This window comes from Odontesthes bonariensis, chromosome 23, assembly GCF_027942865.1.
Source record: "Odontesthes bonariensis isolate fOdoBon6 chromosome 23, fOdoBon6.hap1, whole genome shotgun sequence".
Taxonomy (NCBI): Eukaryota; Metazoa; Chordata; class Actinopteri; order Atheriniformes; family Atherinopsidae; genus Odontesthes; species Odontesthes bonariensis.
Genome location: NC_134528.1, coordinates 10,962,168 through 10,985,568, shown reverse-complemented (window position 1 = coordinate 10,985,568; position 23,401 = coordinate 10,962,168). Strand labels below are relative to the sequence as shown.

General features: G+C 42.6%; 1 protein-coding gene across 1 annotated transcript; it reads right to left on the bottom strand.

Annotated features, from left to right (window-relative positions):
- Nucleotides 1–3,222: 3,222 nt before the first annotated feature.
- Nucleotides 3,223–21,225, bottom strand: st6galnac (ST6 (alpha-N-acetyl-neuraminyl-2,3-beta-galactosyl-1,3)-N-acetylgalactosaminide alpha-2,6-sialyltransferase). Its single transcript, XM_075458323.1, has 10 exons — nt 21,076–21,225; nt 19,896–20,249; nt 15,137–15,449; nt 12,928–13,093; nt 10,553–10,727; nt 8,926–9,064; nt 8,738–8,841; nt 6,982–7,065; nt 5,654–5,753; nt 3,223–5,348 (listed from the first exon to the last, which is right to left on the bottom strand). Exons 2-10 carry the CDS (start codon nt 20,093–20,095, stop codon nt 5,178–5,180), a joined length of 1,452 nt encoding a protein of 483 aa, XP_075314438.1. The 5' UTR covers nt 20,096–20,249; nt 21,076–21,225; the 3' UTR covers nt 3,223–5,177.
- Nucleotides 21,226–23,401: the final 2,176 nt, after the last annotated feature.

Sequence of the window (23,401 nt, the reverse complement as noted above, 5' to 3'; positions counted from 1 at the left end):
GAGATAGAACAGTTTGTTGACTGGTATGATGCCCATCATCTTGTTGTCAATGTGAAAAAAACTCAGGAAATGATATTTGACCCAAGAGTAGTTTCCAACACAAATGCAGTACACATCCATAACACCCCCATATGTCAGGTCCCCTCATATAAATACCTGGGTGTCTTCATGGACAGTTCACTAACATGGCAAGTCCATATTGAGAGCCTCTGTACCAAGCTCCAACAGAGGATGTACTTTTTAAGACGACTAAGGCTGTATGGTGTTAATAATAGGCTTCTGTTTTTATTTTTCCAAATGATCTTAGAAAGTGTGATACAGTATGGTGTGCAAACGTGGTATGGTAATCTGACTGTTCAGTTAAAAACCAAGTTGGGGCGTTTGGTTAAAACTGCACTGAAGATTGTTGGTCACCAAGATCAGGGATATATGCAGTCCATCTATGAAAAGTCAGTGCTCAGGGAGGCACTGAAGATTCTAGAGGACCCCACACACATTCTGCACAATGAATTCACTCTGCTACCCTCAGGTAGACGTTTTAGGACATTGAACTGCAGACTCAACAAATATAAGAACTCCTTTATCCCGTCTGCCATAAGAATGCTCAATCACAGATAGACATGCGCTGCACAGTCTTATGTTCTATGTTTTTAATGTTTTTTCTATGTTTATGTTGTATGCTGAGTGTGTGAGTGCTGTATGTTATGCAGTGATTGTTGGAAGCCCAAGACAAATTTCCCCCTGGGGACAATAAAGTACACTCTACTCTACTACTCTAGAACCCCCCATTAAATATTTTAATCATTTAGAAATGGCAACATATCAATATCTGATCTTCTTTCAAATCATTTTAATTGGAAAAATCAATAAAGATATCAAAGTTCCTTAATTCCCTCTGATGAACAGGATATCTTGTGGCTCTTATTTCCTCTTTTGGCCGAAATCAGCTCAATAAGATGTGTAAGAGTGGGTCTGACTATTCCCAAGTGCCCTCTTTCGCTGTGGAGACGCAAGCGCCTTCACAAAAAACACCATCAGTCTGTGGCTTCCTTTGATCTTTTACTCTCAGTTTCTTGTAGTACAAAGAAAATTATACAAAAACAATGAAAATATTCCCTTTTGTATTAAAAACAAACTAAAGTAAGCACAGTCAAGGACTAATGAGCTCTCTGGGCTCCACAGCATCAACTAAAAAAGAAACCCAGCCTTAACAGGCAGATGGTTAATAAACCAATCAGAGACCGGAGCCCAGAGCTGGTCTAATTGTCTCAATTAAGCATAACAAAGTCAAACTCTGCCTTAACTTTAGCAAGAAACTGTCAACCAATCTGACCTCAACTCGAATGCTGTAACAGCATGTGTGCCTGAACAGTCTCTAACATCCTCTCCATTTCTCAGAGGATAGATACAAAACTTCTTTCAGCTGTTTGATGTTTGAGGGGTTTCTTGCATCTCCAGCCAGTTTCCAATCACCATCTCAACTGCATTAAGATCTAGACTTGGTTGGCTATTCCAGAACTCTTCATTTCTATCTTTGAGCCAAACCTTGGTGGATTTACTGGAGTGTTTTTGGTCCAAATCTTTGGATACTTGGTCTCAGTCTTTTCTCCAGCACCTTCTGATACAAAGAATTCATAGTGGACTCCATGATGGTGAGTTGGAAAGGTCCTGCTAGAGCTAAGCAGTCCCAAACCATGACATTTACACTCCCATGCTTTCAGGTCTGTATGAAAATCTTCTCAAACGCCATCCTTTGGTTTACGCTACACACTGTTACTGTGTTCAAATATTTCAATTTTAGTTTCATCCGTCCAAAGCACTTTGTTCCAGAAGTCCTGGTGTTCTCTTTACTTTGGCATCAACTTTTAGTAGGTTTAAAAAAAACAAAAGACTTCTTTATTTCTTCATCTGAAGAGGTTTAACTTGCCAAGACTCCCCGACTTGTCTAAGTTGGCCGATGTTTTAAATGTTCTTCACTTGTAAAGGATCTTCCAGACAGCAGGATGATGGATTTCAGATTTTTTTTTTAGTTCTTCTTTTAATCTTCTCCCAGACTCATATTCATCTATGATTTTCTCCAACTTAAACATATTAAATATACTGAACTGGTGTCATACAAATCGATCACCTCTCATCCCGCATGCCTTTGCTGACGCTCAGCTTGCATTTTATCAGGAACACGGGTTCAGTCTAACACAAAGACAGTCCCCGTTATAAATCTTCTTCATTGACAGTTTGTGTTAACCATGTCAGAGATGTGATGATTCTACTAAATACCGTTTACAGTGGATGGTGCTGGTACACTGGACTGGCTCATATTTAGAAGTATTCCTCATATTTTAGCCCACTTATGTGCATTAATTTAATTAGAGACACTTTAATAGAGTTTATGGCGCAGCTCTTGTGTTGTAATGAAGTGCTCTGTGAGTGTATAATCCTGTGTGAAAGGTCTCGTCTTGCTGGTTGCACATTACCGACTGCAGTATGTCATTGTAAAGTCCTGCCGCCAGACATTTTGGCAGTTCTGCAAAGCCTGACTCATGGCTTCAGTAACTCCCTAACGCAGCCCCCTCCCTGACCACATGGCACCACGCACATCTGGCGGTGTTTCTCCCTCCGTGGCCCGCAGCAGAGTTCTCAGACAGGATAAAGATGGAGAGGAAACCGAAGGGGTGGCAGGGTTCATGCGTCCGTTACAACAGAAATATCTGAATTGACAGGAAGGCAAAGAGGCCCTGAAGGCCAGATATACTTTCCTCTGCCTGCTGTGGACGAAGGATTTTATTTTCTCTGACAAAAGGTTTATAAAGACCCGATGACTGACCTGTGATCCAAATGTGTTTGTCAGCCAGAGTTGTAGTGGAGGTGTTGTAGTCCTCAGCTGAACACTGGTTTTAAACTGAAGCTGAAATTGATCATTTATTGCAAATTACATTAAAAATATCATTTTTACAAGCCCCAACAGCTTGCAACAAATGAGCAAGTGAATAAAAATATGAGCAGGTTTCACATTTTTTTTTTATATTTATCTAAAGTGTTGTTGACAGCTGCTGACAAAGACTACAATTATAAAAAATAATACCAACTGAGCACACTTCATCTATTCCTTTCCAGGAAGCTTCCTCCAGATTTACAGTTACAAAAAGGATAAAAACCCACGAGACCAAGTAGAATAAAGCGTGACCAAAGTCTTCGCTTCTGAAAGGGAAAGAACCACTCACATAAAATTGAGTTTCCTTTTAATAGGGTTTCAAAATGTCAAAGTCAGGGTCATAAATTGCACAGTAAAAACATTCCCTTTGATCCGATACAGTCTGTAGAAACACAACCCAGTATTTCAGATAACTGGATGACTTTGAATATGAACTGATTCAAATAAACAAAAGTTAAAACACGCATATTCCCTGATTTGCTTTGTTTTTGGTGTCTTTTACCTCACTCTCAGTTATACAGTATGTTGTCGTCGCTGGTACTGCAATAAAACATGTCTTTGTTTGCTTATTTTGCATCATCCGATATGAGCAAACCCAGGAAGTCTCAGTGAATTTTGACTTTTTATTGTCACGGCTTAGAAAGGTGCAGCAGGTGAACAGGCGAATTCCCCGACGTTTCAGCTTCAAAATCCAAACGTTGTACACTTCCTCGTCTCTGTTGCTGAGGGAAAGTCCAGAATCTCCCCACAATGTGCTGATTCACATTAAAGGCACTGAAAGTCACACAGTGTTCTCATCATCACAGGAAAACAAAAACTAACAAAATGCTCGAAAAGATATATATATAAAGATAAAAAGCCTTAAACTGTGTAACCTTCCACATTCAAACATTTGTCTTTCTGAGTTTTGAAGTTAACATAGGTTGGATTTTCTTCCACCTTCCACAATAAAAGACATAGATACAGTCAGAAAACAAAATGTCAGCACAGACTTTAGCCACTGCCAGCAGAGCTACAACTGTCTATTTAAGCAAGTGGCAAACCAAGTTGCAGTATTGTCTTAAAAGCACAGTGTGTCAAATAATACTAAAACGTAGGGACTGAATGGATTAAGTCTTCCCAGTGAACATATTTCAGGTGATTTTAAGGTTTAAAAGTTGGTTTCAGTTGTCAGCCTTTTTATATATTTGTATAAATGTGACCTAAAACAGACTTTAACACAAGTCCCAAAAGGTAGATAAACAGAATAAAATGAGCTGGTCATTTATTTATTTACTGAGGGAAAATTTGCCTATTTTGATATTGCATATAAGGGACAAAGGTCTGTGAATCTTTACGTTATCTATGTGGTGACTTGAGCAGTTTTCTGTTATTTGCAGGCAAACGGAGTCCAAAGGATGTTAGCTAAATGCTAATGTTAGCAGCGAAAATGCTAACAGTCGGTTTTAAATTTTCCCTCACTTTAACATTAATGTAACAGATTTAAATAAATATAACCGAACCTAAGTGTTTTCAATAATAATGTTGGCACAATAACAGGTTTAAAGTGAAAGTCAGTGGTTTATTTTTACTTTATCCAGCTTCTTGGTTTAGCATGCTAACATTTTGCAATTAGCACTAAACAAAGTAGCTAAGGCCAAAGGGGATTTTATTTAATTGGTATTTTTTTCCATCCAAGTGTTCATGGATTAACGCGATTTTAACCATTTATGTAAATTAAACCAAATTACTGAAACCATGATTTTCTGTGCCAAAATGTTGTAGCCTACCAAGTAGATTTCAAGGCTATAACCTGATAATGCTACATAAAACGTTGGAGGATCAGAATGAATTTACTGAAACTTTGCACATCTGAATATACCTGTTCAATATGGACCAAAGAGGTCAAACTATTCTGTATCACAAAACTAAATCTTACAAAGCATTGCTGCCCATTTTGACCCCAAAATAACCAAAATCATCACTTCCCGGATAAATAAACATTTAAGAAGATTTGTAACAAATAGCTGTTTGATAAATAAACTTAAATCTTCATCATCGACGATCACAGCAGCTGTAATTTTAAAAACGTGTATTTTTTTCCTTCACCAAAGGAAAACTTCTGTCATTTTTTTTGCTTTGCTCAGTTAAGAGTCATTTGGAGGCAATAAAGTCCAGCGTCACTTTAATGCACCTCCTGTCTCTTCATGACCACACCAGCGACTAGTGTGCAGACGGGGTGACATCATTTCTGGTTTCTCCTTATTTAGTGGCGCATGTAGAGCCGTATGAGGCCCGCCTGGTGCAGCTGCTGCCACAGATTCATTTCCAAGCGCAGGTCATGGTTGATGAAGAAGCCCACTGGGTGGTAGTTGCTGTCGTAGTAGTGGTCAGAGTAGTTCTTGTAATCTGGAGTCATGAAACCGTAGGCACTCACCTTCAGCAGCCAAGTAAAAAAAAAAAAAAAAAAAAAGAAAACCACAAACTGTCAAATTCTGACATTCTCACAACTGTCAACTTCATGTTTTGACTTGTCACCCTCTTAGATTCTCACTGCAGAGGTTGAAAAACAGGTTTTTACTGTGCAGTGATTTTTTTTAGAGACACGGAGAATTTCTACATAACTGTCAAATCACCATCAACAGACTCCCTCTGAGAATCAACAACATTCTCAAGCAATCAGGCAAGTGCAGTCTCGTCTGATTGATATCACAACACATCACGGGGAAAACCTAAGCCTACCTGATCACAGGTGTGCAGAGCAGCCAGCAGCATCACAGCACCTGTTGATGGACGGTAAATGTCCTTATATTTGGTTTTCAAAGCATTAGACCGAAGAAACCTGAAACAAGAAATCAGAAATGACAGTTACACTTGGTCAGACTATGTTGGGCAGGGTAGATAACACATTTTCTGTGATGTCAAAAACTCATGGCTCACATTAATCATTGCATTAGCCTTATTTTAAAGGGATAGTTCATGAAGCTGTATGACATCCCATATCAGCAACATCATTTATGAACATTTTCTTACCCCCTGCTGCGTCCTGTGAGCCGAGTTCCAGCTGAGTTTTGGTGTTGACGAAGGTAGTCCGGCTAGTTGGCTGGGGCAACAATATGCGTTCAAAAGAGTAATACATTTGCATCACAAAATCGTTCATCCAGAAAAAGTCAGACCTCACAATCGTTTGCCCTGCGCTTCGGTCTGCGCGGTCTACACAGCAGGCAGTGACACGAAGGGAGAGAAAATAGGGCCAAGCGATTGTAAGGTCTGACTTTTTCCTGGAGAACGATTTTGTGATGCAGATGTATTACTCTTTTAAAACTGTTAGCTCGATTCTTTCATTGGAAGCTCAAGAACAAGCCGGAGTAATCTCAAGTTAAATGAAGTCTTTATTTGTGGTAACAAATGGAGTATATCAGCGCTGGACCCAGTATGACAGACCTCTTGCAGGAAAGCCGTCAGACAGAGCCTCGATTTCCAGTAACATTTTGTATTTATATGCCTCATTGTTTCACATAGGTTGGACTCATTGTCGACCAAATATGATTGGACATGAGTAGGTTCAACATGCTTCGTGATATTCTCTGAATAAGCCAAATAATGTGTGTGTGAACCTTGCACCTGCTTTCCCAGGATAATTGTTTTGTGTCCCCATTCCAGGATCAGTTAAGGTCATATATCGTGTCCATCGTGGAAAAGTACAGCATTTAACAAAGCCAATTTTAACAAACGCATATATTTTGAGAAGCAAAACGCTTTATTTTTTAAACCCCAGCCAACTAGCCGGACTACCTTCATCAACACCAAAACTAGGCTGGAACTCGGCTCACAGGACGCAGCAGGGGGTAAGAACATGTTCATAAATGATGTTGCTGATATGGGATGTCATACAGCTTCATGTCAAAAGAGGCGAACTATCCCTTTAAGTGGCACTGTGTGGGAACTTCCCTCCACAGCTCACTGTGGTTTCAGCTTCTTCTCTTTCACTGTCATTTTGAGCCGTTTGAAATGAGAGTTCCCCTTTTTCATTTAATTCAGTTTGCCTGCTCTGATAAGAATCCGCTCACCTGTTTCTGAGGTACCGGATGAAATCAGGGTGGTACATCTTCAACTTTTCTGCTGACACGTCCTCTCCAAAGTACCTCGATGGACTGCGAGAGAAAACATTGCACAATGACACAACTAACCGGCACTTACAGGTTAGAAATGCTGTTTTACCGTCTGTAAAGATGAGCAGAAAATCAAACAGTCGTTCATTTTGTAAACAGAATCCAGAAGGCAGAGAATGTGTAAAGGTGGACGTGGTGGAGACGGCCGTCTGACACAGTGAGGTTTAAACTCTTCCTGTGTTGTGCTGTGCTGTTACGCAGGAACACAGCTGTGCATACATGCTCGGCACACAGCGAGAAAAACACCAGACTCCTCAGATTGTGTACTAAAGTCAAAGCTATCGTGCAAAGAAAAAACATGGGAACGCAATGCAGAGATGCGTCTGACCTCTGGGGCCAAGGTCGTTTAAGATGGACTGAGGTGAGTCTGACGGATCAGAATCTGAGATTTTTATGGTGTAATCAGGGTTAGTACCCCCCCCCCCCCATACACTGGGTAGAGTTGGATCCACATTAAACCCGCATAAATGGGAAACAAATGCTCATGAAGATCTTTTACTGAATTGTCAGTGTTCTGTCAGGGAGATTTTGCAAAGTCAATCGTAGCTTTTAGCAAAATACGTGCTTCCATTTCTCTGTACGCGTTGTCAAATCGTGTTAAAGGGATAGTTCGCCTCTTTTGACATGAAGCTGTATGACATCCCATATTAGCAACATCATTTATGAACATTTTCTTACCCCCTGCTGCGTCCTGTGAGCCGAGTTCCAGCCTCGTTTTGGTGTTGATGAAGGTAGTCCGGCTAGTTGGCTGGGGTTTAAAAAATAAAGCGTTTTGCTTCTCGAAACAATATGCGTTCAAAAGAGTAATACATTTGCATCACAAAATCATTCATCCAGAAAAAGTCAGACCTCACAATCGCTTGGCCCTATTTTCTCTCCCTTCGTATCACTGCCTGCTGTGCAGACCGAGCAACAAACACCGTAACAGGCGCGGCAGGCAGTGATACGAAGGGAGAGAAAATGGCGCCAAGCGATTGTGAGGTCTGACTTTTTCCTGGAGAACGATTTTGTGATGCAAATGTATTACTCTGTTGAAGGCATATTGTTTTCAGAAGCAAAACGCTTTATTTTTGTGGCCCAACGCCAAAACTCGGCTGGAACTCGGCTCACAGGATGCAGCAGGGGGTAAGAAGATGTTCATAAATGATATTGTTAATATAGGATGACATACAGCTTCATGTCAAAAGAGGCGAACTACCCCTTTAATTTCAATGAATCAAGAACGCCTTACGTCATACTGTGAGCCATTTCCCTGATATAATGTAGACTGAGCATGATGTTGAACACACTGTTGGTGGCCTCGTTCTGAGTAGCTTTTAGCTTTAGCTCCCCTGTCAGCTTCTCCAAACTGAGAGCGTTCTGATCACCGTCACAAACCGACTGCTTCCTACAACTCCTCTTAAAAAAATAAATCTCTGAAATGATCCTTTAAAGAGGAAAGGGACAATCTGGAGTGTTATCAGCATCCAGCTCAGAGGCCTGCATCTCATCGATGTTTTCACTGGAGCAACGTAAATGTCGCCTTCCTCTCTTGGGCAGAAGCTGCAGCATGAACCCAGCCTCTGAGCCATGATGCCGGCTCTAAACTGAACACAGAAGAACATAAAAATAACATTATTTTGGGCCCAGCTGCCGCCTGTGAGGTGTTGCTTACTCTTTGTTGCGCTCAGGCCCTCGTGCCACTGGGGTGTGCGTCGCCGCCGCCTTCATCAGCAGATAATCCCGGTCGTGATCAGGCAGGAAAATGTATCTGGTTTCCTGTCAGGGATCAGCAGAGCTGGATGTGAGCCCATCTTTATTTCCCCTTTCAGTGAGGTCAGACCTGCAGTTCTCTGTCCTCACCTTGGACACAGGAGGTCCTCTGTAGCCGGCGCCCGCGTAGCTCCGCATGGAGTTCATCAGCGTGTTTGTGGAGAATGTGTAGTGGGTGGTCCGAGACCCCACGTCCTGCTCAAAGTCCTTAATGATCGCCCCGTTGGTCCTGAACATCACAAGAGTCCACAGACAAACACAAAGTTCAGTCGAGACAGCAAACACACACACGAGTCGGAGCGAACAGCAGCTTGTTGTTGCTTTAGTTTGGCTGTTTGGACAGAAAGCAGAGCCAGAGTCAGCGGCTGTTTGTGGCCCCCAGGGCCAAAGCAACTGAAAACAAACTCAGTTAAAAGCTCCTGTTGTCTTCAGCATGTATGACAATAAAAGGGATGATTTTAAAGGAATTACATGCTTTAGGAGCTCTAAAATTAAATTAAAGATCGCAATTTTGTATTGATTTATGGTCCTTCTTACACAGCTGAACACAGCGGCCATCGTTTATTTTCTCCTTTCTAAAAATCCTTTGTTGACTTTATTGTCATGTCTGTGGGTTTTTTGCCACGTTTTTAGTTTCCGTTTAAGTTCTTAGTTTTACCATGTTTTAGTTTTCTCATGTCTTAGTTTTGTTAAGTTTTAGGTTCAGGTCTTGTATTTAGTTTTGTCATGCTATGCCACCTTTTTCCTCAGTGTTTCTCCTGCCATCAGCTTCACTTCCTTCACCCTCCACAGTATTTAGTCTCCCGGTTTGTCCATGCTCATAGCCAGATCCTCACAATGAAGTTAAGTATCTGTTAGTATTCCAAGCCGAATGCTGTGTTACAAACTACAAACTACATACTTCCACACTCATCGATCAGACAGTATGCAGTGCGTTTACCCACAATGCATTTCGCTCCTGCCCGAGCCGAAATCAGCCGGCCTGAAGGTGACTTCTCTTAAGCTCTAAACTCTGTAAACTTTAGCAACATTTGAAACATTTTCAGGTGAGAAAGTAGTCGTTTAGATCGCCAACGTGTTGAAAACCTGACAAAATACCGGCTATTTACAATTTTGTTCCCACGAATTCGGCTCTACTAAAGCTAGCCGCAGTGAGCAACGCACTTCCGGTTATTTTCACAAAATAAAATACCCGTTGCCTTTTATCACAGGGAAAGCCATTACGATACAATTGGTGCTTTTGTTTTGAAAACAGGAAGTGAACCTACCCTCGTTGTAGCTAGCTTGAAACTGCCGTTTTGTCAGGAAATGACGATCGGCGACGTCACGTTACGTTGCATCTTGGGTAGTTTGAGTATGAGTAGTGACCTCATGATGTATACCCAACATTTCGGAGAATCTAGTATGCATCCGGGAACTTCTTGCTTATTCAAACTCACATACTAACTCAAAAACTTAGTATGAGTAGTAGGAGAAGTATGCGGTTTCGAACACAGCCATCGTCATGTTTTGTTTTTGTCACAGTTCAGTTTTTGGTATCCGGCTCAGCCGCGCTTTTTGTTAAAACCTGTTTTTGAAAGTAAATCAAGTTTTGTTTTTCAAGAATCTGCATCCGCATCCTTCCCCGCACCCACCCGCCCTACCTGACATTTATCAGCCGTTGCTCTGAACGTGGATAAATTCACATTTGAAAGGTTTATGAAAACGCAGAATCTACCTGAAGACATAGTGATGGCCGTCGATCTCCTTCCCTTTCTGCGAGTCCTTCAGGATCCCTCCGTTCCCCACCACAGCGCAGCGGCTGCACGCCGATTTATTCCAGCGAGCCTCCCAGTCGTTCAACATCTGCCGGTTCGCAGACGAGTTGAGAACAGAGAGCGTTTCCACCAGAGCTGAAAGCACAAATACAAAATTAACCTGAATGAGATTTAATTTCCACAAATAAATAAATAAACCCCGGAGTCGTGCAGTTATTTTTGTGCCTTAGGAAGTGTGCATTTGCCCACAGATTCAAATCTTTGTGATTAGAAGAGAAAGAAAATCCCAGAGGATACGTGTGTGGGAACAGGACAGGAAGCTGAGATGAGACCCACAGTTCCACCATCAAATCATCCCAGAATGATCAGCTTCTTCTGTCCCGGAGGACCGACGCAGGCCAGCATCGGCTCCAACCTCGCTGTGATGACCACGCTTAAGTCAACCGTGTCTGCCGTCTGTTCTCAGAATGAACACCCAAAACAAGTCGACACATTTTGTCATTTCTCGTGAAATTCTGCTGTAAAATTAATCAAAAGCAGTTGTGATACATTTGGAGATCCAGACAGAGATTTATAGCCAATTCATTTGGAACAGGAAACCAAACAGCTGCGTCTGATTAGCTGAATTATTACACAACATTTGTTCGCCACAAGCAGTCACCATCGCTTGATTTCATGCTCATATGGATCAGATTCCTGAATAAAACTTGAATATAAATAATATTTAAATCATTTAAATAATCACAAATGAGCACCTGTTGAACTAAATGACAAATTTGTTGTTAACATTTCACATAAGATCATCTTTTAGAGACAAATGTTGCTCATCTTATGTATGATGGCACTTTTATCTTAATCGATTTTGTTGTATTTTATTGCTTTCACAGTTCTTTTATTGTTTTTACTTATTCTTCTCTTTATTTATTACCTGCTGTAAAGCACTTTGGTACATAGTAAGGATTGTTTGTAAAGGGCTGTATAAATAAAGTACATTTACATCTTGTGCATCAGCAGCAAAACCCAGATTAGGACGCTGTAAGTGTTAAAAAAAGGAATTTACACACATTTACAGCTTCATTAAAAAGCCGATCAGACCAAGCTAGAGGAGCGTTTCTGTACTGCAGCATTTCAGCAGTGGGACAGCAACGAGTTCACACTGTTGTGAGCTCAGGAAGCAGAGCTTTGGGAACAAGAACTGAATTCTAGATTCATCTTTAGTCATCTCAGTCAAGCTTTTCAGTCACAACCCAAAAACAGCAGCTTACACAGTCAACACAGCATCTTTTTTATTGTTCATGATCTAATTTAATGGTTCTCTTGTCAAAATTGTTGCTCATTTGTTAACTGAACAACATAAATGTTGATCAGAGTTGTTCTTTTAAATCGCAAAGCAACCTCCAACCTGAAGGCGTCCATGTTCTTCTAACTTTGTACGTCCAACAGAAATAGAAAACGATGTAATTTGAGTTTGGCTCTCCACTTCTTAGGTATCTGAAATGCAACAGAGGTCCCTGAATGTACCTCCGGAGTAAAACAAGGCCACAGTGATACACAACACACTGGCAGTAAGGGCGTCACTGGGAGAACTGTGACCAGAAGAAGCCATTTGAAAGAAGTGAACCGGCCCCGACATAAAAACTCTACTTTTTCATTTCTAAAGCAGCTGAGTGTTCAGCTTGAGCTAAACTGAAGGCTTAAATCAGGCGAACAGTTTGTTCACACATCAGCAAACAGGTGTGAGAAACCGAGCCTGTTTAACGTGTTTAATCACGTTAAAGACAAGCAATTTATTGGGAAATTAAACAGGGCCGAGCCTTCGCTGATGCTACAACACAAACATGCGTTTCTCCCGCTGTGACATTAAATTTAATTAATTAAATCAAAGAACCGCTAAAACGTTGGGAGTGCAAGCTGTAACCTACATTTTGAATACTTTTTTAATTTATTATTATTTATATGCGTTTATTTACTTATTTATTTTTATTATTTTCATTATTTCATATTCATTGCACAGTAATTTGCTGTCTAATTACTGCGGTTTATTGTATCTTTTTTAATCATTTAGCTATTATTTTCCTTTCTGCCATATGTTTTGGAAGTTTAAAATGTTGGTTGTTATATTAACATGAAAAACCAATAAATGTATGTTTAAAAAAAAAAAAAGAACCGCTAAAACTGAGTCATCGGGAGTTTCATTTGTTGGGCAACGAATTTCGATCTTACAAAAAGAAAAAAAAAACTAATAAAAGCGACAAGAAACTGGAAAGATAAGAACAAAGAATGGAATAAAAACTAAAAGAGCAAAAGTTGAATGTGTACAGAAACGAGCGCTCACTGTTGTAGTTGATGCCTCCCCAGCCGTGGGCCCCTGGATACTGTCTCAGGCGCTGGTGCTGCTCCTGAGTCACGTGTTTGGCCCACTGCAGCACTGGAATATGCTCCAGAAATCGACCTCCAAATTCAGTATCTTTGACCCGCCCCTGGATGCTGTCTGAGCAGTTCTGCGGGGAGCAGATAAACGCAGCCACGTCGTTATCAGTTTACCTTCTACAGGCACAGTGTGTCCGTCTCCAGAGGCTCGTCGGACATTTATCAGGGAGCTGCACAGTTAAGAGGAGAGAAAGTCAAGGTTCCAGTGGTGGCGGAAGGTTTCATGGCCCACAACAACAGCTGTTTCCCCTCAGAGGGAAGTCGGAGCACAGCTGAAGTCTCCCCTCAGTGCTGGGGACCAATAAGAAAGCAGCTGGGCATATCCTGAACAAAATTATGCTCATTTTATTTCAAGACCTCCACAAATGATGAACCAGATCATGTGACCTTCACAAAGATTACATTTTAACGATGTTGATTTTATCCCCACCCCATTTTTCTATCTGGATTTTTACAGGTAACGAATTAAAAGATAAGATCATGAGAGATCTGACTCCTCTCTGTAACAGAGCTCAGTTACAAAGCCCCCCCCCCCCCCCCCCCCCCCAAACATAAGCGTGTAAATCCTCGTTTTGACCCAGCAGAAGTGGTTGTGATGCAGAAATAAGGCTGGAATGACTCTTTCAGTTCTTCTGGGATTTTGATGAATATGTGACTCAACAGTTCACCTCCCAGAAAAAAAAATCACAAGAACAAACAACTAGACAGTTTTCTGTTATGAGAAGGAGGAAAAATGGATAATTAACATATTTGGCGAGGCGCAACTCTATAAAACATCTACTGAAAGTGTACTTTCAAACATTCTTACTGCATCATATTGATAACCTGACTACCTGTAGCTCAAATTTGTCCTTTGTAGAGGACATTTGTAAACTTGACTACCTCTCACCCTACTAAAGTAACTCCTTTTATACTCTAAAGAGGACATTCAGGATTTTATTTTGATACCAAATATGCAGGGGTGGGCCTTTGGGAACTTCCTCTTCCTCTTCAAAGAAAATGGTGGACATCACCACAAGCACATTTTATGGAAAGACAAAAAGTTCAAATTAATTGTCATTGAGCTATTTATGCCTCAAAATGTTGTTGTTTTATAATACATTAACCTTTTTATAAGATGTTATGTCATTTTCTAAAATAATTTAACAATATTTTCTTGAAAAATGTCCTCTATAGTGGACATTTGTTGTTATTTTATCCATTTTGTTCTGTATTTTTTCAAGTAAGATGGAAGGGATTCACTGACAGAGGCAGAGAGAATTTTACTGCGGGTTGTTTCAGCTAACTCAGATCACGAGTTGTCTGACGAGGAAGCTCAAGAAAGGTTAGCCGAGGTTATCCAAACATTCAGATGTGTTGGGCCTCACACACCAGAGTTCAAATAGGGTCATAATCCACGACCGTAAATCAGTTCTACAAACTAAGACATTCCTTTAAGATTGTCAATGACCTTGATGTGTCTGATGAGGATAAAAGCAAAGATCTCCTGTGGAAAGTGAGGCAGGGATCTCTAAGCCTGCCAAGAACCGGGGAGTTGTCCATTGATGAGCAAAGGATTCCATTTACTGGTCGCTGCCCTGTTCGCCAGTATGTTAGGGCCAAACCGAACCCAACTGACTGAAAGTGTTTCACAATAAGCCAGTGATCATGGCATCCTCTGGCTATGGCATTGAGTCTCAGGACTCTGGAGATTACCAATGCATGGCTTCAGTATGAGACTGACTGCCAGGTCTTATGTTGAAATAGATATTTTCATTGAATTTATTGATTGTCATCGTGGTTTAGTTTCACATGTATGAAATTCTAATGTACACTGTAGAGGACACGTGATATCTTTAAAATAAAAACTTTAAAATTTTTTTTTAAATATTTGCAATATACTCTTTGCATCCCAAACAATTGGGAAAGATGAAAAAAATAGTGATATGGCAACAATTTTTTTTTCCTGGTAGTCAGGAGGACTCCAGCGTTGTCATGGTAACGTTCAGACACCGGCAGCACTTTATCAGCAAGAATGTGAAGTAAATTCTGTGTGTGTATAAAACTGTAAACAAACATAATTTCATGGAGACGAACAGACCTCAGCGCACATATCTGCACCACAAAGGACTCACCGTTTGTGGGGGGACGTCTTCACTCATGTAGGAGTCTCCGATGAAGGGGGGCTCTGTGGGTCCGGCCCCCCGGGTGGGTCGCACTGTGGGGCGTCTGATGCCGGCCTCGCCCGCGCTGTCGGACCTGGAGCCAGACTTTGAGACGTCCACAGCTTTGTTTTGAGTTGTTTTCAGCACTTTGGCTGCTGTTTGAGTGGTTAGAGATGGAGGCTGTGTGACTCTGTCGGGCTGAGGGGTGGAGGTCACGGGTGGGGGGGGCCACCGGTGGGTGTAGCTCTGCCTGTCCAGAAGCTCCTCGGAGTCCTGCGAGTTGCTGTGAGAACAAAAGCACATAAATGATTAATTCAGTGTTTTCTTAAAAGTTTGTTCAATAGAAAAAGATTGACGTCTGAGTCAGAATCCTTTATTCCTTCAGAACACTTCCAATAAAAAACAGGAAATAGTTGCTGTAGTTCACTGAAACAGTCAAACATAAATATAAACACCGTTTATAAGCTTTCTGTCCTTTCTTTAACTTTTGCACGTTCTATACGTGCGCATGTATAAACGCGTTCATGGATATATGTGTGTATATAGGCCTATATTTACAATTAATTAATTAATTTTGACAACTCAAAGTCCACCTCTCAGTCTTTCAGAGGAGCTTTGACTCAGAAGCTTTCGGTGTTTTATTTCAGCCCTTCAGACTGTCCGCTCGGTCTTAAGAGTGAAACATTTACCTTTTATGAAACCTTTAATCGGATATTTCTTTTATCACGCATGTGGTCTGTGAAATGAGAAATCAATACGTCCTCACAGAGCTGATATACAAACCTTTGTCATGTGTTCAAAAGTGATCAATCATTTCAAAATGAATTGATCTTATTTAGTTAAATACATCTAACGCTCAGATCAAAGGGTCAAAGGTCTAACTTCTGCTTCCTGATGGTTTTAGTGAAGCTCACTGAGGTCTGCCAGTGTACCCGGTGATGGTTAATGTACAAACCGAACATATGCAGACACCTTTGTGTTTGTTCCTGTAATCAATAACTGCTGTTGATAAGAACTCTGCCGTCCTTGCTCTCTCTGGCGGATGCTGCTGGCAGCCAGCAAACCTCGTAAAGACGTTAACGAGGCACAAATGTAATGAAGCCGCTGAATCATTGTGTCACTGTGATCAAATGTTCTCCAGCAGAAAAGATCAGATGTTACTAAAACACAACCATATGTAACACGACTTGAAGGGGCCCGGGTTTAAAGGCTGTTTTCAGGCCCCTGACATCCCTTACTGCAGTAAGAAATGATGACAGTGTCCCCAGAAAGAAAGTAAGCAGAAAATAACCACAGAGAGATGCAAAGAAATCAGGGGACACAAAATAATAAGCAAGGGATGCAAAACGATCACAGAGTGGCACAAAAAAACCTCCAAAATTATGCAGAACAACCAAAAATGACCACAAAGAAGCGTAAACCAACACTAAGAGAGACGCAAAGCACCAGAAGAAACAAAAGCAACAACACAGAGGCTCAGAAAACACTAAAATGATGCAAAACAATATCAGGCAAATGCAAAACATCCACAGAAGATGCACAAAATGACTACAAAGAAGCATAAACCAACACTAAGAGAGACACAAAGCACCAGAAGAAACAAAAGCAACAACACAGAGGCTCAGAAAACACTAAAATGATGCAAAACAATATCAGGCAAATGCAAAACATCCACAGAAGATGCACAAAATGACCACAAAGAAGCATAAACCAACACTAAGAGAGACACAAAGCACCAGAAGAAACAAAAGTATCAACACAGAGGCTCAGAAAACACTAAAATTATGCAAAACAACCAAATATTACCACAAAGAGGCATAAACCAACACTAAGAGAGACGCAAAGCACCAGAAGAAACAAAAGCAACAACAGAGGCTCAGAAAACACTAAAATGATGCAAAAACAATATCAGGAAAACGCAAAACATCTACAGAAGATGCACAAAATGACCACAAATAGGCATAAACCAACACTAAGAGAGACACAAAAGCACCAGAAGAAACAAAAACAACAACACAGAGGCACAGAAAACACTAAAATGATGCAAAACAACCAAAAATGACCACAAAGAAGCGTAAACCAACACTAAAGACCAGAGAAAAACATCAGAAGACTGAAAATAACCCCAAACAACAATAAAGTAACACAACACTTTAACAGGGAGGCCAAAAAGTCAAAATGACCACATCCAACTACATGTTCCTCCTCATCCACACACACTACAGAGCAGAGAGAATGGATTTCACCCTTTCCCTCATTCGTATGCGTCCTTAAACGGCTTCCTGAACACTTCCTGTGTTTCCAGAACGTGCTGAAATTAAAACAAACTCTTCGGAGGAGATTAATAAAGTGAGACATTCGTCTTTGAGCGCCTTTAATCGGGCCGAACTTCTGGGAGTGTTTCAGCATCAACAAAGGTCGACAAAGAAGAGAAGACCAACGATAAGGGCAACAGTATTCATGCTTTGGTTACCATGGTTTCAGACCAAAGCGCACATTTCACATGTCGGAGACCACCTTCCCTGGAATAACTGCAGGGGATTTCTTTCATTAGTGCGAGCAGAGCGCTGTGTGGCTCCTTTGTTGGGACCACAATGATACAACCTGGTGTGGGGGGGGTGATAAGTGCCGGCTTCACAAACTCCTCGTGCCCCATGTGATCTGAAAGTTTTAACCCTTAAACCCCGACCTAAATGCAGCTCTGGGTTTGGACATCTCAGACTCAGACTGCGTCGTTTGTCCATCCGACAGAAGAAGAATTCGGTTAAACTCCGTCTCTGTGGCTTCAGGTCATCTGTGTCCGAGCAGGGAAAACCAGCCTGATGCTGCCGGTTTAACAGAAACCCGGAGCAGCAGCCACTTAGCTAAAGGTCTCAGCGGATCAAATGACAAGAACGTTTTTAACCACGACCCTTTAGCAGAAGCAGGAACTGTGAATGTTTGTGCTCTACTTTTCTGCTTCATTCACCAAAAAGCAGAAGAGAGAAGATAAATTTACCCCCGGTGCAGTTTCAGGATCTGTTAGAGCGGAAATCTATTCCTTTCATTCCAATCTTTAATGACTTTAATGCTAAAAACCTACTTATTTAGGATTGCTTTTGATGCCCATTTACTCTGGTCGTCGTCGTTTTGAGGCTTTAAATCCATATTATGAGCTAAATCAAACTGGTTTAGATTAAGATGAAAGATGATCAATAAATGGAGGCTCTACAACCTTAAAAAAAAAAAAAGGGTATCATGAGCATAGTGTGCGCTGCAGCTGGACAGGATGAATGAAAGTCTCACTAATAGGGAGACTTTCATGCACCTCTCCAACTGTTGACACGTTACCGTTTTGCTGTGAAGACGTTTTCTGATCCAACAGTGACTCACACACACAGAGCTCTTTATTCCACTCAGGTAGTTTGAGTTATTTTGTGTTTATGGTGACGTCAGCACGATGGAAATAATCCCTTATCCAGGCCAGCCATCTGGATTTATTGGGCCACTCATCCACACCCACTGCAGCTTAATCACGACCCACCCTCAGCTGTAACACCGCCCTGCTGAAAGCCCGGCTTAAGACAGGAAAAGTAAGGAATAAATTAGCCATAAAGAAGTTAATTATTGAGTTTTCTTTTTAAACAAGTTGCATTTTTTTAGCCTCGGAGACCCCACAGAAGCAGATTTTTCTTGTTCCTCATTCCAAAAGCTCTGTAATCTTTAACACACTCGGAACCAGTCGTGAACCCAGATGAACAACTGAGAACATCTTAATAAGATGATTAAGGACCAAAGCTCTGACATTAAAAGGTCCTGAGAAGAAGAAACTTCTTGTTAGACATAAACAGAGATATGACACCGTCGTATCGTCTGGATTTTTGTAGATTTTTATGCCGCTTTTCCTTTTCAAGCCCCTGATTGTTTGACTTCCTGGTTATCTCAAGTGGAAAATTGTTTTCCAGTGTCACACATGGCTGCATTAATGGATCGACTGTAAAGCTTTAAAGTTCGTGGTATTCTGTCCCTTTGAATCTCTGCAGCTACACATCCACCTTCATTTCTTTATATTTGACTCTTTATGTTTTATTCCCTGAGGTTGTCATGGCGACTCTTCCCTAAAGCGCCACATCCATCCTGCATGTGTGCAGACTTTTACACACAGATCCACCCTCGGATCGATCTGAACCAAGAACTCTGTGAAAAACAAACGGCTTTTAAACGTCCTGCAGGAACAAAGCACAGAAGAACCGGATACTGGACCTGAAAGAGTCCAACTTTCACGTGTTGTTCCTACTTCTTCAAAGATAAACTTCATATTCTATGCCTCTGAAACTTAATGTAATACATATTTGTACATATTTTATCACACTGTTATACAACTTTAATGCTTCGTTATCGGCCAGGTTTCAAGGATTTCATCTTCCAGGTGAGAACATAGGAGCGTTCCTTTAAATAACCGTGAAATAATATACTGAATTAATCGTTTTCAGTGCCAGATCTTATGAAATATAGAGACTTTGTGTTGCTGGCAGCTTCGCCCCCTGCTTGTTTCGGGGGCTTTTTGATCTGCAGCAGGTGAAACATGATCAGCTGGATTTAGATCAGGTGACCTAACGAGGTGCTCCTCAGATACGTGGGAAAGAAGTGCCTGTACGGCAGCCATAGTTTGAATGTTTAAATGCTTTATCATCTCAAATGAAAGCTGAAACTCTCCCCTTGAGCCACGCGGTGGGTTAGATTATCTCACCTGCTCGTGCTCGTCATGGTGGCGTGGTGATTCCTGGGAGGCACTATGGAGCCGGACAGAGGCCACTCCAGGTTCAGACACAGGATGTAAACGAACAGCACGCAGCCCGCGGTCCCCATGACGACAAGCAGCCTCCTCTGCAGCGCCATCCCAGTCATGGTGTTGTTGACTCTGGCCGGCAGGCTGCGTGTGCTCGCCATGCCCTCCGCCCCGCCTGCAGGAACATGAGGAGGCAGAGGAAGTCCAGCTCAGGTCGGTTCCTCTGTTCAGGCCAACGGGGAGTGTGGGAAGGCGAGCTGTTGATGGCGAGGATTTAATTAGCCCACAACACGACCCGGGCTTCTCTGAGCAGAGCTACAAAAGGGAGGGAGACAGAAGGAGAGAGCTGGAACAAGGGCGAAGACTCAGGAGGGGAAACTTTATCTCTCAGCAACGACGAAACACCCAATAATCCCTTTTTAATGAAACCAAGTCTTCCTTTATTCCTACATCCTTTTACTTTGTTTCCTCTCTGCTGTCAGAGTTACTCTGACCTGCCGTCACAGTGCAGCAGCTGAGCTGCAGAACCGGACGTCATCTGTGGTTTAGAGCAGAGAGCCTGAAACCGAGAGGAAACTTAACGTGTCTCTACCTGTTGTGGTCAAACCAGCGTCTCTAAATGTCGCAGCAGAATTTGAAGGCATTAACGTGCAGCCGAGCAGCACCCTTCTTCACTTCTCACCCCTTTGTGAGCAGTGTAATAAACTCAGCCCGAGGCAAAGGAAGTGAGGATCAGCTCCCTGAGCCGGCTGTAAGCCCAAAACTATCTTCAACAAGTGTGTGGATCAGATGATGAGTAACTTCCCAGGCTCGTGGGAGAAGGTACTTCAGGCCGAGGCTGAGTGGGGAATGGAAAGAATGTGTTGGAAAGATTCGGTGATAAACTCTCACGTGTCTGATAACAGACGCCACAAGAAGACCGAGACCAAAAAAAAAAAAAAAAAAGGAAACCCTGAAAGTCATTTTTTTTACTTTGTTCTCCTCTCAGGAAACAAGCTGAAAGTGTCGAAGTGATCTTTAGCGGAGGCAGAAAAAGAGGAAGACGGCAGTCGTGCTGTCAAACTGTGACAAAACCCTCAAACACACACAGAAATAGCTTCAAATCAAACAGAAAAAGAGGAAAACAAAACATCTATCTCACCGGCAGGAGATCTTCTGCGCTCTGAGTTTCCCAAACTGTGTGGACGCTTCACTCTAACGGAGCTCATCTGCTGTGGAGGGCTGCTTCAGCACTGTATGGGCGGGACCATTGTGAAATGAGCAACAGCTGCTGGCAATTGCCCCCCCCTCCTTCTGTAAGCTCCAGTACATGAGCAGGGAAGGAGGAGGGGGGGCAGCAATAAAGCAAGTTAGACATAAACAGGCAGTTCTGAATGTTCACAGTGTGCACAACCTGAATCACACCAAGATAGCGGCAGAGCAAACACAGCATGTAAACATGAGGGGAAAGCATCAGGAGGAGAAAGGAAATACACCCCGAGAGAGGAGGCTCGCTTTGGACCTGAAGGCAGAGGAAGGAAGATAAGGAAGTGGGTCAGCCCTGGACATTTTTCCAGATTTATAGGCGGAAAATGTCCCCGAGGACGTCTGACCGCAGGGAGGAGGAGACACGCTGCAATTAAAAGTCTGACAGCAAAACATCCATTTATTTAAAAAAAAAAGAAGAAGAAAAAACTGTGCTGAAGTTTTGTGGGTCGCAGATACTTCAGGAATTAAATTCTGCAATTTAGAAGGAGCCACTGCAGGCTCCAAACCATAATTTGGGGTCTCGTCTGAAGACTTCTTCATGATTTATGGTCTGAAAGGGAGGAATGGAGGGAGGAGGGAGGAGGACAAAACAAGCAAACAATTGTCAGTTTCCCCACAGCGAACAGAGACGAGGAACAAACTGCATCTTTTAAACAATCTTTGCTTTTTATTCTCTTTTTGCTGACACATCAGTCACCGTCTTCTTCACAGTTTTCCGACGGTGACCATGAAAAACAACAAAACGGTGCGTCCAGATGTTTACAGAGCTGCGTACAGAGCTGCGTACAGAAAGGAGAACGGCGGGCGGCGGCGGTGGGAAGGGTTTGTGCTCGGCTGAAGTGAAAGTGTCCGTCACCCCGGGTCGGGGCGGGAGGAGTGGTGACACACAAAGAAAAAGGCCGACTGGCACTTGCAGGACGGACGTGTTTGAGGAACGCCGGCTCACACGGCCGCCCTGTCGGGTCCCCGGTGCCGACAGCAACAGAGCGGCTTCAAACCGGCGTCCCCGCAGTGAAGCACCGACCACCGCCGGCTCTTCTGTCGCCATCGGGCTCAAACTGAAGCTGCACACGAGTTTCCATCTCACACAGTTTGGCTCGGACGTGGTCCCAGTCAGAAAAAACCCGACGTACTCTCAGAGATGGCACAGTTCTAGTCTCACCGTGACTGTTTAGTGTTCTCGCAGGAGAAATTCTAACAAACACGTTGTGTTAATAAAGTGTAAGAATGACTTCACATCCGAGTGCTGGAATAAATAAAGAGAGAAGACAGAATAAATATTTTCTGCTTTAACAATCACGCATCAGACTGAGCTGTACCTAGAGAACCGGCTGTGCTTCCAGGGTTAGAGTTTCTCACTGATGCAGGATATTAAGCCCTCTGACTGGAATCCAACCACAAAGACTCTTTGTGTCTTTGGACGCGCCTTTAACATGACTTAATTCATCATAAAGGTTGAGAAATCAGAAAAAACTGATGCCCAGAAGTGCTGTGAGGAACACTCGAGGCCTTTTCTTCTTCTTCTGTTGAGGTGGAGCGCAGCTTCTAACCTCCGGCCACATGTCCTGAGCCCCCTCAGACCCTCCCATCAGCCCGCTCTGTCCCAGCTCTGCTTTTCTAATCTTCTGAACGTTTTCTGTGCGCATTCCTTCTGTTCTGGATCTGCACTCTTTCCCTTTTCCACTTCCCTGGGTTCACAAACCCTCAGAGCCACTCTGCAATCATCTGACCTCAGAACCTTATTCTTCGCTCGCTTTCCTCTAAGTTTCCCAAACCTTCTGAATCTTTCTACATTGCTCTCTAACTTCAGCCTGTAACCGGCGTCATATTGTTGCTTTTAAGCACATGCTGTTCAGAGCTGGTGGCAGGGCGGGGGGGAGGGGGTTAAAGACCCTGTAATTAACACTGGCCTCGGGGGCACACGGGAGCACATGACTCAACAGATTAAAGGGCACACCGAGAGCTCGTGCTTGGGCTGTGACGACGGCTGAGGCTGCAGAAACATCTGGAAGCGTTCTGTGTGACGGCTCCGCGGGGAACGGGAACATTCCTGCTCCCACAGACGGCCGCAGGACGGCTGCAGACACTAAACAACCGGAGAGGGAGGTCCATGCACGGTCCTTATCTGGTGCCACCTGGTCTGAGGGGCCTTCAAACACACTCCTTCATGCCTGTGGGGGGTGGGGGTGGGGGGTGGGCTGGGGTCCCACACAGCCAAA